The sequence below is a fragment of the Carcharodon carcharias genome, chromosome 11, assembly GCF_017639515.1.
Source record: "Carcharodon carcharias isolate sCarCar2 chromosome 11, sCarCar2.pri, whole genome shotgun sequence".
Classification (NCBI taxonomy): domain Eukaryota; kingdom Metazoa; phylum Chordata; class Chondrichthyes; order Lamniformes; family Lamnidae; genus Carcharodon; species Carcharodon carcharias.
In genome coordinates, this window is record NC_054477.1 from 96,978,841 (window position 1) to 96,997,110 (window position 18,270).

At 41.4% G+C, this 18,270-nt stretch overlaps 1 protein-coding gene across 1 annotated transcript in view; it reads left to right on the top strand.

The window, feature by feature from the left end:
• The window catches only part of arhgap42a (Rho GTPase activating protein 42a), a 533,191-nt gene that overhangs the window by 170,331 nt on the left and 344,590 nt on the right, over positions 1-18,270 (top strand). The window contains exon 2 of the mRNA XM_041199402.1: positions 13,635-13,730. Coding sequence (XP_041055336.1) covers positions 13,635-13,730 — 96 coding nt within the window. The remainder of the gene's footprint in view (positions 1-13,634; positions 13,731-18,270) is intronic.

The following is an 18,270-nucleotide window of genomic DNA, read 5'->3' on the forward strand; positions in this document are numbered from 1 at the left end:
CAAATCTCTTTTTGAAAATGATCAGTCTCTATGGAGATCATAACAGTAGACATTACACTATAAATATTGCCTACTACTATTTAAGATGTAAAGGAACTTGATGTAGACATACTCATACTCTGTCATACTGGAAAACTGGATTATGCATTATTCTTGGATTGTTGTTAACTGAAATAGTGTTCACAGTGCCAATGTTTGCGCAATTAAATTCAACAGCTGAAATACATACATGCTAGGGTGAAACCTCTTTTAATTTATTTTTTAATTTGAGGATATACCTAACATCAAGAAATAAACTCTTTATTTTATTCATTCATGGGATGTGGGCTTCGCTGGCTGGGCCAGCATTTATTGCCGACCCCTAGTTGTCCTTGAGAAGGTTGTGGTGAGCTGCCTTCTTGAACCGCTGTAGTCCTGGTGTAGGTACAGTGCTGTTAGGAAGGGAGTTCCTGGATTTTGACCCAGTGACAGTGAACGAACAGTGATATATTTCCAAATCAGGTTGGTGAGTGACTTGGAGGGGAACTTCCAGGTGGTGGTGTTCCCATCTTTTTGCTGTCCTTGTCCTTCTAGATGGTAGTGGTCATGGATTTGGAAGGTGCTGCCTAAGGAGTTTGTCACACCAGGCAGACTTTTTGCAAGTAGACTGCATATGTGGACTTTATTAAAGCTCAAGCTGTGACCTAAGTATTTGGGCAACAATCCATTATGTATTATCCATTGCCTCATTGTGGTCTGGTTGAGCTGGCTAAACCTGTTTGTCAATTAAATTGTGCTGTAAGAAACCAGTGCTGATTATTTGTTTAGTGATTATTGAATTCTTGCTTTTGCATATATATTAAAGTATGATTTTTATATACATTCATTGATATATATTTATGCACAGATGATGAAGAGAGTTAGTGTTAATATGAGATATAGATGAATTAACAAGCAAACTACGGTCGAATACACCACACAGCACAATAAATGATAGATGCGACCAAAACAGATTCCACAAATTTTGCAACAACCCACCCAGATATCAACCAATCTCACTGAAATTCTAGCTCTCTCTCATGAGATTCCAGTCTTCACCTTTGAAGATCTTGCCTTGGAATTTTCTCCAAAATGTCGCTTCAACCCAGACACTTCAACAATGACCCACCTCGCAGGGTTTCTGTCTCATCTCCCGAGATTCCGTTGTTCTGGTTTCCCGAGTATTCACTCAAGCACCAACTCACGAACACAACTTTAGCTCTTGGGCCATGCTGAGTAGAACACTACTGCCCCAAAGGGGTATCTTTGTCTATCCCACAAGGGATTCCAGTCTTCACCTTTGAAGACCTACCTTTGGAATTCTCTCCAAACGTTGCTCCAACTTGGACGGCATCAACAGAGGCCTACCTTGCAGAGCTTCAGTCTCGTCTCCCAAAATTCAAGAACAAAGAACAAAAAAACAAAGAAAAGTACAGCACAGGATCAGGCTCTTCGGCCCTCCAAGCCTGCGCGATCATATTGCCCGTCAACTAAAACTAAAACTAACATTTTGCACTTCCGGGGTTCGTATCCTTCTATTCCCATCCTATTCATGTATTTGTCAAGCTGCCTCTTAAACACCACTATCGTACCTGCTTCCACCACCTCCTCTGGCAGTGAATTCCAGACACTCACTACCCTCTGCGTAAAAAACTTGCCCTGCACATCACCTTTATAGTTTTCTCCTCTCACCTTAAATCTATATCCCCTAGTAATTGACTCTTCCACTCTGGGAAAAGCTTCTGACTATCTACTCTGTCCATGCCACTCATAATTTTGTAAACTTCTTTCAAGTCGCCCCTCAATCTCCGTTGCTCTAGTGAGAACAATCTGAGTTTCTCCAACTTCTCCTCATAGCTAATAACCTCCAGACCAGGCAGCATCCTGGTAAACCTCCTCTGCACCCTTTCCAATGCCTCCATATCCTTCTGGTAATGTGGTGACCAGAATTGCACACAATATTCCAAGTGTGGCCTAACCAAGGTTCTATACAGCTGCAGCATGACTTCCCAGTTTTTATACTCAATACCCCTGCCAATGAAGGCAAGCATGCCATGTGCCTTCCTGACTACCTTATCCATCTGCGTTGCCACTTTCAGTGACCTGTGGACCTATACACCCAGATCCCTCTGCCTGTCGATGCACTTAAGGGCTCTGCCATTTACTGTGTAATTCCTGCCTGTATTAAACCTTCTAAAATGCATTACCTCGCATTTGTCCGGATTAAACTTCATCTGCCATTTCTCTGCCCAAGTCTCCAACCGATCTATATCCTGTTGTATCCTTTGCCAATCCTCTTCACTATCTGCAACTCCTCCAACCTTGGTGTCATCTGAAAACTTACTAATTATCCCAGTTACATTTTCCTCCAAATCATTTATGTTATACCACAAACAGCAAAGGTCCTGGCAGTGATCCTTGCGGAACTCCACTAGTCACAGCTCTCCATTCAGAAAAGCACCCTTCCACTGCTATCCTCTGTCTTCAAATGTCACTTCAACTCAGACACTTCAACAATGACCCACCTCGCAGGGTTTCTGTCTCATCTCCCGAGATTCCGTTGTTCTGGATTCCCGAGTATTCACTCAAGCACCAACTCACAAACACAACTTTAGTTCTCCTGGGTTCCCAAGTATGCACTCAAGCACCAATTTAGCACATTTTAGATCTTCAGCCACACCGAGCAGTACACAACTGCTCCAACATGGTATCTTTGCCCCAACGGCCTGCAGCACGGAGTTATCAACTTTCAACTGCCTTCTTGGATTTTAAGGGCTTCTTCTGAGAGCCCTTTGATTACCAGGGCTTCCTTTGAGCCCTCTTCACTTAAATTCTGCTACCTGCATCCCTTTTCCTATTTGGAGCCTTTTTTCTCTCCTTGTCTCTCTTTTAACTGAACTTGGACACTAGTCTTCCAGTCACTTGACCCAGGTTCTCGTGCTGCTTTTATTTCTTGCGCGGGTGCACTGGGTCCAAAGAACGTAAAAATGCCAATCTGCGCATGTGCAGCCTGCACCTGGTCTGCACATTCGTAAAAGCTCTAACGTCTGTTGGGAGTTGCAGTTCCCAACCTGCACTCTCAACATTAAGGTAAGTTTGACTTTCGTAACAGTATGAAATATATTATTAGATGAAAGAGAGTTGAATAACTTTGAAGAAATTTCCTCACTCCAGTAAGCACGAGAGTTTTTTCTTTACCTTTTGCTTGTTAAATTTGTCTTTCATAAAATGAATCTACTACGTATGAATATAGCAAAAAACAATTATAGCCTGATTCTTGCACCTTTGCAGACATGATAGAATTTGTTATCTGCAATTTCTACACTCATAGTCACATGGATTTTTGTGCAAAATTTCTCTTTGTGTAATTGGAAATTTACATTTTGGAAGAAAGGAAAAAGCTTTATGACCAGTGTTCAGTGAAAATATGGTGAAAACTTTTTACCTTCGGTATTTTGAGATTTGAAAGATAACCAGCATTGTAATAATCCACAATCTCCTTGCACCGACTCACCTTCTCGTAGGTGCCTGTGTTTCTGGACAGGCTTCATTCCCTTCCTGATGTAGGCTCATAATGTTAGTTACTCATCACAGCCTAACTGATCAGGTTATTAGAAAAGGGTACTGCTGCTGCTGATTGCAGAAGGTCAATAGTGCCAGAACATTCAAGAGGTGAACAGCAAATTAATTTTTGTTTAAAAAGTTAAATGAAGGACTGCAGGAAAAATAAAATGAACAGAGCATTTCAGATGGAAGGATTGCAAATAGGGAAAATAACAACGCAAAAATACATAGGATTACATATGATATACAGCACAGACACAGGTTTCTCAGCTGAAGCAGTCTATTTCAGTCTTAGTGCTCCACTTGAACGTCATCTAATTTCATAGCATATACCTATAATCCCTAATCCCTGATGCCTATTTAGCCCCCTGCACCCCGGTAAATGTATCTATATTATTTACTTCAACCCCACTTCCTGTGGTAGCGAGTTCCACATTCTCACCTCTCTCTGGGTAAAGTAGTGGCTTCTGAGTTCACAGAATCACAGAATTACACAGTGCAGAAAAGGCCCTTTGGCCCATCGAGTCTGCACCGACACGTGAGAAACACCTGACCTATCTACCTAATCCCATTTACCAGCACTTGGCCCATAGCCTTGAATGTTATGATGTGCCAAGTGCTCATCCAGGTACTTTTTAAAGGATGTGAGGCAACCCGCCTCCACCACCCTCCCAGGCAGTGCATTCCAGACCATCAACACCCTCTGGGTAAAAAAGTTTTCCTCACATCCCCCCCTAAACCTCCTGCCCCTCATCTTGAACTTATGTCCCCTCGCGACTGACCCTTCAACTAAGAGGAACAGCTGCTCCCTATCCACCCTGTCCGTGCTCCTCAATCTCGTACACCTCGATCAAGTCGCCCCTCTATCTTCTCTGCTTCAACGAAAACAACCCAAGTCTATCCAACCTCTCTTCATAACTTAATGTTTCATCCCAGGCAACATCTTGGTGAATCTCCTCTGCACCCCCTCCAGTGCTATCACATCCTTCCCAAAATGTGGCGACCAGAACTGCACATAGTACTCCAGCTGTGACCTCACCAAGGTTCCTTACAACTCCAACATGACCTCCCTACTTTTGTAATCTATGCCTCGATTGTTAAAGGCAAGTGTCCCATATGCCTTTTTCACCACCCCACTAACATGCCCCTCTGCCATCAAAGATCTATGGACACACACACCAAGGTCCCTTTGTTCCTTAGAACTTCCTAGTGTCTTGCTGTTCATTGAATACTTCCTTGTCATATTACTCCTTCCAAAGTGTATCACCTCACACTTTTCAGGGTTAAATTCCATCTACCAGTTACCTGCCCATTTGACCATCCTATCTATATCTTCCTGTAGCCCAAGACTCAGTGTTAACTTACTAATCTTTGCAAATCATTTTTGCATTTTTTCCTGTGCCTCTACATCATTTTTATAATATGGTGACCAGAATTGTATGCATTACTCCAAATGTCATGTAATCAAGGGTCAAAGCAAGTTTAGTATAATTTCTACACTTTTCAATTATAGTACTCTAGAATTAAACCCTAGTGCTTGGTTTGCTTTCTTAATAGTATTTTTAACCTGTGTTGCTACTTTTAGTGATTCGTGTGTTTGTGCTTTGAGGCCCTTTTGCTCTTCTACCCCATTTTGATTCTTATTTTTCTTGCCAAAATGTAATATCTCACATTTATCTTTGTTGAAATTAAGTTGCCAATCTCTGCCCACTCTATAAATTTGTTAATATCTTCTTGTAAGTTGTTGCAGACCTTCTAGGTATTGACTATCCTACCTAATTTGATGTCATCTGCAAATTTAGAAATTGTATTTTTGATTCCAAAATCTAAATCGTTGATATAAATTGTGAACAACAATGGTCCCAGCATTGATCCTTGTGGAACACCACTTTCTGCCTTCTGCTACTCTGAAAACTATCCTTGCTTTTTTTCATGAGGCCAGCTAGCTATACATTCTCCTACAAAACCTCTAATTTCGCTTATTCCTTAGTCTATTATGTGGCACTTTATCGAAGATTTTTAGAAAACGTAGATAAATTACATCTGCTTTACCCTTGTTTACCCTCTCATCTGTACAAAATAAATTCAACGAGTTTTGTCAAGCAAGATTTTCTTTTTTGAATTCCATTCTGATTATTCATTAGTTTATTTTTTGGCCTCCGGATGTTCTTCAGTTCTCTCTTTTAGTAGGATTCCATTATTTTTCCTATCACCAATATTAAGCTAACTGGCATGCAGTTACCTGGCCATGTTCTAGCTCCCTTCTTGAATACAGTCTTCTGGCACTTTCACCTTTTTATAACGAGTTATTAAACATGTATGGTAATGTCTCTGCTATTGCTTCCCTATATTCTTTCATAATTCAAGGATATAATCCATCCAGAGGATGGGCTTTATCCCTGAAGTTTGACTAGTTTAATATTTCACTTCTTATTTTAAGTGCAATTATCATTTCTAATCTCATCACCCAATATCATATCCAACTGTCCTGATGAATAAAGTAAAAATAAATGAAATATTAATCATACTCCACATGAAATGTTAGCTGTTTAATATCTTCTGTTTGTTTCACATAAAAAATACATGAACTTTTCAGATTTCTTTGGCTGCTTTATTGGGCGGGACTGTTCATCAGAAAGACTTTCAAAAATACAGTGGGGAGATGGGGTAAAGTAATTGAATCATAGAAACTTACAACACAGAATGCGGCCATTCAGCCCATTCTGCCTGTGCTGGGTCTTACAGCAGTCTTGATTAGCCCCCACCCCTGCTTTTTTATCAATAATCCTGCAAATTCAATATCTTCAAGTACCTGTCCATCTCCTTTTTAAAAATTATTGACGGATCCACTTCCACCACCTTTTCAGCTAGAGTGTTCCAGACTTCCACAAATCTCTGAGTGAAAATATTTCTCTGCATTTCCCCTCTAGACCTTTTGACAATGATGTCGAATCTATGAACTCTAGTTATTGATCCACTTGCCAGAGAGAATAACTTCATTCTATCCACTCTTTAAAAAAAACCCTCTCATCACCTTGAAAACCTTTGGTAATTCACCTCTTAACCTTATCTGTTCTTGGAACAGTACAGACTTTTCCAACTATCCCTCTTAACCAAAATTTCTCATCTCTGGCAACAGCCTGGTTATCTCTTCTATACCTTTTCTAAGGTCCTTGCATCTCTCCTGAAGTGCGGTACCCAGAATTGTTACTTTAGTAACAATACTTCAGCTGAGGCCTGGATTTAAAAATGCCTGGAGAGTCTCAATTCCAGAATTCCTGCCCCCATTCCCTGGCTGTACAATTTTCAGGAACACCTTTTAAGGACGTGGGCAGGTTCGGGTTTGGGTCAAAAGTTTGCATCTGGCACCGCTGTCTGGCTGGCTCCATTGCAGCTAGGAATGTGCTACTACTCCACAATTTTCATGGTGTTGTTCCAGGTTTTTAAAGAGTTGTGGATCATGGCACCTCAGAGGTGTCGTGAGCCATAGTCTGCATGAGGAGACCTTTTAAAAGATGAGTTCAAAAGGTCTCCCTCATCCTCATGCCCCCTATGTCAACTGTGGTCCTCCACCCACCTCCCATGGCCACTCATGCCCCCTCCCCCCATACCAAGGTATGGCCCTCCACTGACTCCTTATGCCTCCTGTGCCAAGCTATGGCACTTCCATGCCCATTGACCCTATACTGTATAGAACTAATGAATCCTATAGTGACAATAGGATTTGTAAAAGAAAACTTTAAAAACACAATTATTCACTCATTACTTTCCACTATGTTAAAAAGAAGTCATTTTACTGCAGGGGAGTAAAGTGTCAATCATCCAGATCCTTTAAAGTATCTATAACAGAAACTGCAGGCACTTGAAACCTCTTAATGTTGTGTAAATAAACATTGTGCATTTGATAGCAAAGATCAGAGAGCCAGAGCTGTCAATCAAGCAATGTTTTCCCTGTGGCTCAGGTGTTTTATCTAGAATAATGGATGTCTGGGCTCTCAGCAAAGCATACATAATAAGGCTTAGCTGAGAGCCCAGATAACCATTACTCCCATGAAACACCTGAGTCCCAGGAAAAATAAATTCCATGGTTGACAGCTCTGGCTCTTAGATCTCTGCTGTCAGTTGCACAGTGTTTATTTACACATGGTTAGGAGGTTTCAGGTGACTACAATTCCTGTTATTGATACTTTAAAGGGCCTTGGGTGAATGGCACTTTTATTAGGCTGCATCAAAAATACTTTTTAACATAATAAAAAATGATGAATTAATGACTTTTAAAAAAGATTTAAAAAAAAAACGCAGACTGTTATAACCATAGCCAGTGTTAATTGCTGCGCAAACCAATCCCACAGTGAAACTTGGCTTATGGGCCGTTTTTGTGTATGCTGAAAGCGGGACAAAGACGTACCATTCTCAGCAGTAACAAGCCCTGTAAAACTTTTGAGATTTTAAAAACTAAAAGTAAAAGTGTTATTAACAAAAAATAAAGGAAAACTTAAGCACACAAGATTGCAGTTACACAATTAAGGTTAGCCTAACAAAACATTCCCCCCCAAAAAAATTCTACTTGGTCAAACCTACAGGTAAACATCTTCAAGGCAATAGTCCCTTATAGATGTTTAACCATAAAACCCTGTAATATATCCAAGGCAAACTACTGTAGTTTCAATAAAGGCATACCAAATGACCTCTACCCTCACCCACTCTGTGGTGGAATCCACTTCAGAATACAACTGCTTGTTGTAGCCCCAAAACTTCTCTGGCTTGATTGGATGCTTGATTCAAACAGCACCTCTTCTAAGCTCAAAGCTAACAGCTCCCAGCTTAGCTCTAGCCATCTCAAGCTAAGCTCTCCTCATTAACTCTAAAATGCATTTTCCCCCCTTTCATCTCAGTTTCAATTGTACGCGTACCCCTTTGAAACTCAAATCCTTCCAAATATAAAATCTTTTATGTCTCTATCTTGTTTTTACTTTTGGGTCAATAACCACCACTATTTATCTATGGAACTCCTGCAAATACAAACATGTTTCTTGTTACCTCTGGCTTCCCTTCGATATTCAAGCAAACTTTCAACTTATCTAAAAATGCAAATGTTAGATCTAACCTATTTACCTGTACCTCAACCTAACACCTCTATCCTTTTCCTGTTTTAAGACCCCCCCCCAGACAACCTGACTCCTATCAACCTCTTGCCCAGCTTAATTAAATCATACAGACACACACCCTCACCCCTCTAGCCTTCTTTACAGAATAACACAATATTCCCCAAAAATATTTTAAAGAATCTATTCTCACAATACTATTGTCACTATATTGGTATAATATTGGTTCTATACTGTGTATAGTAGGTCACTGAGCCTATAAGTGTCATAGCTTAGCATGGGGGAATGAAGAGCCATGGGAATGAGAGGAGGAACATAGCCTGGTGTGTGGGACATAAGGGGACATGGGGGCTGGGTGTGGGGCATAGCCTAACATGAGGTGGCATGGATGGGGCATGGGAAATGTGTAGGGGGTTAGGGCCGAAGGGCCTTTCTGTTTTTATTCTAACTGGGACAAAGTCCTACAGCACTGAGGTGGGCCTTTAAACAGCTCAGTTCCACAACCGGCAGCTCCTGCTCTAGCCGTCTCAAGCTAAGCTTAGAGCAGTTTCCCGGATCAGCCTGCCCGACTATAGCCCGCATCCATTCCTTGGAAATCAAAATCCCACCTTTGCGGGCACTTTCTCCCAAGGCGAGCAGGCCGAGCTGGGAATTTTCCTGACTCTGCTACCCGCTTCGGTGTTGAAAAGCCAGGCCCTAACTAGTGATTTATAAAGTTCTAGCATGATCTCTTTGTTTTTATATTCTATTCCTCTTTTTATAAACCCGAGTAAAAGTAAGAACTAATGCCCATAATCAACAGATGACGCACCACAAATAAAAAGAAACTAAACCTGCAAACATTAGAAATGTGAAATAAATTCAGAAAATTCTGGAAATAGTAAGCCAATCAGCAATCTGTAAAGCGGAGACTGTTTATTTTTTTCAGATATTGTTCTTACTTAGAACTGGAAACAAAGTTGGGAAAGTATTTTAGTAGGATGAGGAGAAAAATAAAAGATACTTTGATCAGAGAGAGGAAGCTAATGGGTTTTCACGTTATTCAAACCTCATGAGTAAAATCTGGGTTCTGAACTTGCTGTAACATCTTTTAGCATTTGGATGATGTGATACTGCAAACTTGACCAAGTTCTGCCTTTTTTCTCATTTTGTTGATACTCTGTAAAAGATGGAATCATTTGTGGACATTAAACTTCAAATGTAACCCAGCTGAATTGTTTTACTCCATTAAGAAGTGTCTAATATTGCTCAAATGAGAAATGGAAAAGTTTTCAAATTTGAGATGCAAAAGATTGATTGCTTGATTTTGGTGGTGAGTGGAAGGGATACATTTCAAGTTAAGTTTGAAGTTTGACACTTCTTTGAAAAGAAAATTTAAACTTTTTCTGAAATGTCACATTTCACTCAACATTAACTCTGTTTCTCTCTTCACGGGTGCTGCTAGATCTGTTGAGTATTTTCAGCACTTTCTGTTTTTATTTCAGATTTCTAGCATGCACAATAATTTGCCTTTATTAAACATTTTCATGTTAGGTTTTTAATAATTGCGCTGTATGTGCCTGAAATCAAGCTTTGCAGAGAATGGTCCAAGGGATGAACTAAACTACTTAGGATCCTTGGCTTCTGTTGAAAGCCTTCTGTCTATAGGGATTTCAATATTTGGTTTTTTTTTTTTTTGCTTTTTTTTTCCATGCAAACTAAAAACACTTGCATGGGAAAAATAACTTCAGTGTAATGAAGAGAATAAGTATAGATATTTAATGTTAATAACAACAGATTGGGAGATTTGCAAGGAGATATTTCAGAACTATATCTGAGAAATTGCTTTAATTACTTGTAATCACTTTGCTGTGATATATTGTGACTGTAGAGTAAGACTTCTTATAAGTATCTCCTCCATTTGATATTCTGTGGTATAATACACATTTTACAAGATTGCTTCAATAAAAATAATGTTATTTTTACAAAACAGCCCTTCAAAATTTTTGTTGACACCTGAAAGTGTGAACTGCATGTTATTTACGTCATGAGTAATGGGAGCAGTATTTTCCAGACACTAATAGTAGGGTTGCCAGCCTTCCAGGATCCTCTTGATCCCAGGAATGGAGATTAATCTCCTAGGCACAGCTGCAGGAAACCAAGCAGGAACATCATAGAGCCATTTTTAAAAAAAAATGTTTTTTTGCATTTTCTTTCAACGTTTTTGTTTATTTGGTTATAAAGGATTGAAGAGGTTCTTGGGGTGGGGGTGGGGGCAGCGCTTAGGCATAAATGTGGAGCTGAGGCTATGATTTTATTAAATGGCAGAGCAGGCTCAAATGGCCGACTCATGCTCCTATTTCTTACCTGCCCTTCTGTAAGTTTTTTTAACAGAAGACTCTTTCACTGGGTTGAGCATTTGGAGGCAGGAGCTCATGTGATGAAACCTCCAGGAATGGGCCCTACCAGAGTTGACATCCCTATTTCATTGAGAAATTTGGAAATGCATGTGCACAGATATTTATTAAGCAATATCAAGGGATTATTTTTCAAAGGCAGGTAAATGGAGTTGAGGTATGGATCAGTATTATTTAATTAAATGATGGAATGGGCTTGGTATGGGCTACTCCTGTTCTAATGTTATACAACCATACCTTGCTCTAAGTATTAGTTGAAATTAAATGTATAGTTTAAATACAGTCCACGTTTTCACACTAAGTATGCATAATGAAATGCCGTCTTCGTAAATATATGGGACGTATTTATAGAATATGATCATTATTGGCAAGTTTGAAATCTATCTACCTATAATAAAAACTGCATGATAGAATGCATTTCTTTTTGTCATGATAATGCTTTGAGTATCAGACTTTAATGTCATACTAGTTGTTTTCTTCAGACAGTTAGCAAAAACAGTATAAGTATATTTATGTCTGGATCTCCTGTGAATATTCTCAAGTGGGATGTTTGGTGGCTTTCCCACCACATGCCAGTCTGCTGTAAAATCAGTACTATATTTATAGATGTAGACTAAGCACACTAAAAAAGTGCTTTCCCTTTACAGTCTAATAACCTTTTTAAGGGTGTGGAAAGTCTTAATTGCTGCTAAACAAACTCTGTCATTGAAAATTAAGGTTACAAGTGTGGAGTCTCATTCCTTCAATTTTTGCTTTTTGGAAATTAAAAAAAAGAAATTTAGAAAAAAGCTTTCTCTTTTTGTCTCTTTTTATATCTCTATCTTAATGCAGTCTTTCCTTCACTCTCTTTATTTTGCTTTCAATCCCTGATTTTGTATTGAATTCAATATTCTGACTTGCAGTTCCTGGTTCAGACCACCTGCTACTCAGTAATTTTTTTTCAATCTGATTGGTTAAGGCAATGCACAATTGCTTGCCCTGTTCACACAGGTCCCAGATGTCCTGTGGTGGTGTACTGACAGGAACTTGCCATGCAAAGTTTTGTTTGCTGTTGAGAGCAAAATCTGCCTCATTTATTCCTCTTCAGAGGTAGAAATAGTAGACAGGTTGGGCCAAATCTTCCGGTCTCCGGATTGTCGGAAACTGGAGTTATGAGTGAAGATGTGTGTTGGGACCTCGTGAAAGTCCTGACATTGAGACCTACGTGGGAATTGCCTGGGAATTTTCAACTTCGATGGGCAATTCCCCTGCTCCCTGGAACCCATTGTAAATGTCTCCGACTTTGAGTTAGAGTCAAAGACTGCAGACAGTTCGTCGGTACTTACTTGAGTAGTTACCCAGGAAATGTTAGATAGATTAAAACCTAGTCTAAGACCTGGGTAACTACACAAATGAGCACCCCCAAATCAACCTGACCTGACTACCCCCCTGACCTGACCCAACTACCACCTGACCTGAGTACCCCCGGTACTCGATTTCCCCGTCCCCTCTGACCATCTGACTACCCACTCACTTACCTACTCCTTACTTAACCCCCACCCATCTACCCACCTCACCCACTAACCCACCTACCATTGCACACTTAGCAATTCACTAACATTCAAACTGGACCTTTAAACTTACCATACGGCAGCTACTGCCATAAAAAGGGTTCTTTTCCATCTTCCCCGACACTACCTCACTTCGACAGAGTTCCTTGAAGGAGGCTGCAATGCTCATTTCTGTGAAAGCCAGGCGAGAAGGCCCAGGAAGAAATGCACTGCAGCTTCGAGCCGACTGTTATTGATGCTGCTTGGAAGATCCAAGCCATTCTGTACTACAACTTAAAGTAAACTGGTCTTGAGAAATTGCAGAGCGTCCTGCATCTCTTTAATGGTCTTCACGTTGTCTAATAAAAATCGCTGACTGTAGACACACTATATAAGTTAATGTATTTGTCATATATGTCTTTATCTATCAAACATCTACCACCATTTAGTAAGCAAGGAAGTATGGCGCTCACAACTGCAAAAAATTACTTACACATTGCTTTTTACCTCACCGTTTTACCAGTAAATGTATAAAAAGTTTTAAAATATACATGTATACACCATGCAAATATAAGTATATTGTAAAGAGAAACTCCCTGGACACAAAAAACAACAGAGGCAGAATGCATACAGCCTCCTAATTCACTGTAGCTGCTACAGTTGTGAAAAGAAAGGCAAAGCGAAGGATATGACCACAGCCTGGAAGTAATTGAATGCTAATTTGAATTAGTGTTTACAGCAGTTAACCTTTGTGACTCGAAGGGACAAAACATCTCTTCTGCAACAGAATAATTTTTAACAAAGTTCACGCCTTTAAGATCCTAGTCCTTATAGAACCGTGCATTAATTGACTGAGTAATTAACCAAATCTGTGGAGATTTATGAGTTTTATTTAGAAAAGGTCATTGGCATCATTATTCACTGGTTGTTTTTGAATTATTTACTGTTAAGATTGCCAACTTGTTTGAGTTTTGCCTCCAGAAAATTAAGTTAAATCTGGTATTTATATATTTTCTTTACAGATCTGTCTGCAGCTGTTCAGAGGTTTTCACAGTCATTGCAGGATTTTCAGTTTGAGTGCATTGGTGATGCAGAGACTGATGATGAAATTAATATTGGTAAGTATTGAACAATTAAAAAAAATACTTGTTATTAAAGATTAATACTTCTGTACTTTTGTATGTGCTAATTAGTTTTATCCCCAAATCTTTTTCACTGTTCTAACTTAAGAGATCATTAAATATACTGAAGTATAGTAAAGATCATTTTGGTCAATTTAGCTGGTCTCAAAGATGTTAGCTGTAACTTCCAAACTCTGGAGTGATGTATCTGGGGGTACTCCAAAGATGGGCCAGGAATCCCGCCAACCCCCCCACCCCCCTCGGAAGTACACAGGTAAGGATCACATGGGAAATTCAAACTTTTGTTGGACAAGTTGTCCTGCACTGGGAACCATCCGAAAATGTGATTTATATCACAAGCTTCAAATGGTTCCGACTGTCACACAGCAATAGTTACCCAGAAAAAACTAGAAGACTTAAAACTCTTCTAACTTCTGGATAACTATAGCACTGACCTATGCTGACTTCCCCCACGCCCCCAACTCCCGACTGCCCCATCCCCAGTGCACCTCTCCTGGCCAGCCAAAGGACTGCCCCCATTCCCCCGTCTACACCCCTGATCCCACTGCAGGACTGCCCCACTTCCCTCTGCTACCACCCTCCACAATTCCCCACCCCAAACTCAACCCACTGGCTCAACCCACTCCCCACCTCCCACCCCTGCCAGACCTGACCTGACCCACCACACATTGCGCTCCCCTGCAAGCGCCCAGGGTTGCCACCTCTGTCCTGGCCCTACCCAGCTAGGCTCTTTAAAAAACAAACAAACAATGGGCTGTGGCCTACTTCCCTTTGACAGAGCTGCCGTTGACAGATCTGGAGAGATCTCACCCAGCCTGAGTTGGCAGGTCAGGCTTGATAGGAGGGGTTTCATTTTAAGGTAAGAAACTAGGAGCGGAGTGACAATCCAGTTCAATTGCCACTCCACAGGAAGTTACAGGTTGTTACCCCCCAACCGAAAGGCAGAAAAAATTCCACCCTTTTCCTCTCCTTTTCCCAAGGCATTGCTTCTTGCTTGGATACAATTCCACAACTGCTGACAGCCCTCTGCACTTTTCCAAGTGGCCATTCTTCATATGCAAGTTTAGATAGTGAGTGGCCATTGTAATTATTGAACTGTCAAGGGCAGCATTGTTGAGCCTTGACATGTTCTTGCACAATGTTTGTCAGTGTACTTTGTAACAGAGGTGACTGACCTGCAGTTAGGAGCAGGAACACTGGCTGATTCTTTATCTGTAACTCTTCCCTTCGACCAAACCAAATGAAAACTGAAGCACATTGAATTGCTGCATCAATTGCATCAACACAGATCCTGAAGTTCATTGGATATTACCTTGTTTATGTGGCTTAACATTGTGTTAGAAAGGGAAGGAGGATATTATCAAGACATTTTGTTTCCTTTACTCCCACTCTGTACTGAGTAAACCAGTGCTGCCAGAGTGAGTAAGGCTGACTTCTTCCCCATGTGGTATCAGACCTCCTCTCTTGCTGACTCACCAGTGAGACAAAACGCACACTCCATCCCTAATTCTGCATAACCACAGATACTCTCTCTGCAGTTCCAAAAATTCCAGGATTTCCAGCCCGGATTGCCTCTGTACTATCAAAGCCCAGGACTGGTCCCATGTGCAATTAAATTTTATGTTTCTCCTCCCCAGCCACCTGTATCTTATTGGTGCCCCTACTATGGATTCTCACTTTTGAAAATGCTAGGAATCATTTTATATATAATATATATATATTGTATTTATATAGTGGCTGTTGTTTGAGATAAGATTGAACAGAACGGATCTACATCTTTGAACTTCAGAAGAGGTTATCTCATTGTATAACATTCATAGAGGACTTGACGGGTGGATGCTGAGAGGCGATTTCCATGGCTGAAGGGTCTAGCATTCCAGGTCATAGTCTCAACAGGAGGAGCTAACCATCTAGGACTGAGATGAGGGAAAATTTCTTCACTCAGAGCGTTGTGAATCTTTGAAATTCTATAACCCAGAAACTGTGGATGCTCAGGAATATGAAGGTAGGATGGGAAGATGGAGTTGAGCTGGAAGATCACCCATGATCTTGTTGAATGGTCTACTTCTGCTCCTGTTTCTTTCATTTCCTAAGTTTTAATATGTATTAATACCACAAGTTGCTGTACAAAGATGTAAGGAAAAATTGGATATTGAGACAAAGAAACAGATAACTAAAGCCTGATGAGGGAAATGAATCTCAAAGGAGAAGAGTGTGGTGGAGAGTCAGACGGTTTTTAGGAAAGGAAATCCAGAGCATGCTGCCAGGCAGAAGACAACACAACTGCAAAGGAGGAGGGTTACCCAAAGGCAAGGATCATAGGAATGAAATGTTCGGGTGTGGAACTTCATAATGTTGAAAGAAGTTGCAAAAATGGAAGGGAATGAGTTAAGGAGGAATTTAAGCACAAGGATGAAATTCTAAATTTGAGCCTCTGGGTAACCAGGAGCCAATGTAAGGTAGAGACCTTGGAGATTGGGACTTGGTGTGGGATAGGATATAGACAATAGAAACAGTTGAATTTTATGGGGTTTGAAGGATGGGAGGTCAGCTAGGAGAGTATTGGATATCGGCATGGATGAGATTTTCTGCAGCAGATTGACTGGGTTTGAAAGGCTACTCAAAACAAAAACAGAATTACCTGGAAAAACTCAGCAGGTCTGGCAGCATCGGCGGAGAAGAAAAGAGTTGACGTTTCGAGTCCTCATGACCCTTCGACAGAACTAGGCGAATCCCAGGAAGGGGTGAAATATAAGCTGGTTTAAGGTGGTGGGGGGGTGGGCTTGGGTGGGGGGAGAGAAGTGGAGGGGGTTGGTGTGGTTGTAGGCAAAAGCAGTGATAGAAGCAGATCATCAAAAGATGTCACAGACAGCAAAACAAAAGAACACATAGGTGTCGAAGTTGGTGATATTATCTAAACGAATGTGCTAATTAAGAATGGATGGTAGGGCACTCAAGGTATGGCTCTAGTGGGGGTGGGGGAGCATAAAAGATTTAAAAATATTTTAAAATAATGCAAATAGGTGGGAAAAAGAAAAATCTATATAATTTATTGGAAAAAAACAAAAGGAAAGGGGAAGAAACAGAGAGGGGGTGGGGATGGAGGGGGGAGGTCAAGACCTAAAGTTGTTGAATTCAATATTCAGTCCGGAAGGCTGTAAAGTGCCTAGTCGGAAGATGAGGTGTTGTTCCTCCAGTTTGCGTTGGGCTTCACTGGAACAATGCAGCAAGCCAAGGACAGACATGTGGGCAAGAGAGCAGGGTGGACTGTTGAAATGGCAAGCGACAAGGAGGTTTGGGTCATTCTTGCGGACAGACCGTGTTCTGCAAAGCGGTCGCCCAGTTTACGTTTGGTCTCTCCAATGTAGAGGAGACCGCATTGGGAGCAACGGATGCAGTAGACTAAGTTGGGAGAAATGCAAGTGAAATGTTGCTTCACTTGAAAGGAGTGTTTGGCCCCTTGGACGGTGAGGAGAGTGGAAGTGAAGGGGCAGGTGTTAAATCTTTTGCGTGGGCATGGGGTGGTGCCATAGGTGGGGGTTGGGGAGTAGGGGGTGATGGAGGAGTGGACCAGGGTGTCCCGGAGGGAACGATCCCTACGGAATGCCGACAGTGGGGGTGAAGGGAGGATGTGTTTGGTAGTGGCATCATGCTGGAGTTGGCAGAAATGGCGGAGGATGATCCTTTGAATGCGGAGGCTGGTGGGGTGATAAGTGAGTACAAGGGGGATCCTATCATGTTTCTGGGAGGGAGGAGAAGGCGTGAGGGCGGATGCGCGGGAGATGGGCCGGACACGGTTGAGGGCCCTGTCAACGACCGTGGGTGGAAAACCTCGGTTAAGGAAGAAGGAGGATATTGCAGAGGAACTGTTTTTGAATGTAGCATCATCGGAACAGATGCGACAGAGGCGAAGGAACTGAGAGAATGGGATGGAGTCCTTACAGGAAGCGGGGTGTAAGGAGCTGTAGTCAAGGTAGCTGTGGGAGTCGGTAGGCTTGTAATGGATATTGGTGGACAGTCTATCACCAGAGATTGAGACTGCGAGGTCAAGGAAGGGAGGGGAAGTGTCAGAGATGGACCACGTGAAAATGATGGAGGGGTGGAAATTGGAAGCAAAATTAATAAATTTTTCCAAGTCCTGACGAGAGCACGAAGCAGCACCGAAGTAACCATGAATGTACTGGAGAAAGAGTTGTGGAAGGGGGAGACCAAATGTAAACTGGGCGACCGCTTTGCAGAACACCTGCGGTCTGTCCACAAGAATGACCCAAACCTCCTTGTCGCTTGCCATTTCAACAGTCCACCCTGCTCTCTTGCCCACATGTCTGTCCTTGGCTTGCTGCATTGTTCCAGTGAAGCCCAACGCAAACTGGAGGAACAACACCTCATCTTCCGACTAGGCACTTTACAGCCTTCCGGACTGAATATTGAATTCAACAACTTTAGGTCTTGACCTCCCCCCTCCATCCCCACCCCCTTTCTGTTTCTTCCCCTTTCCTTTTGTTTTTCTCCAATA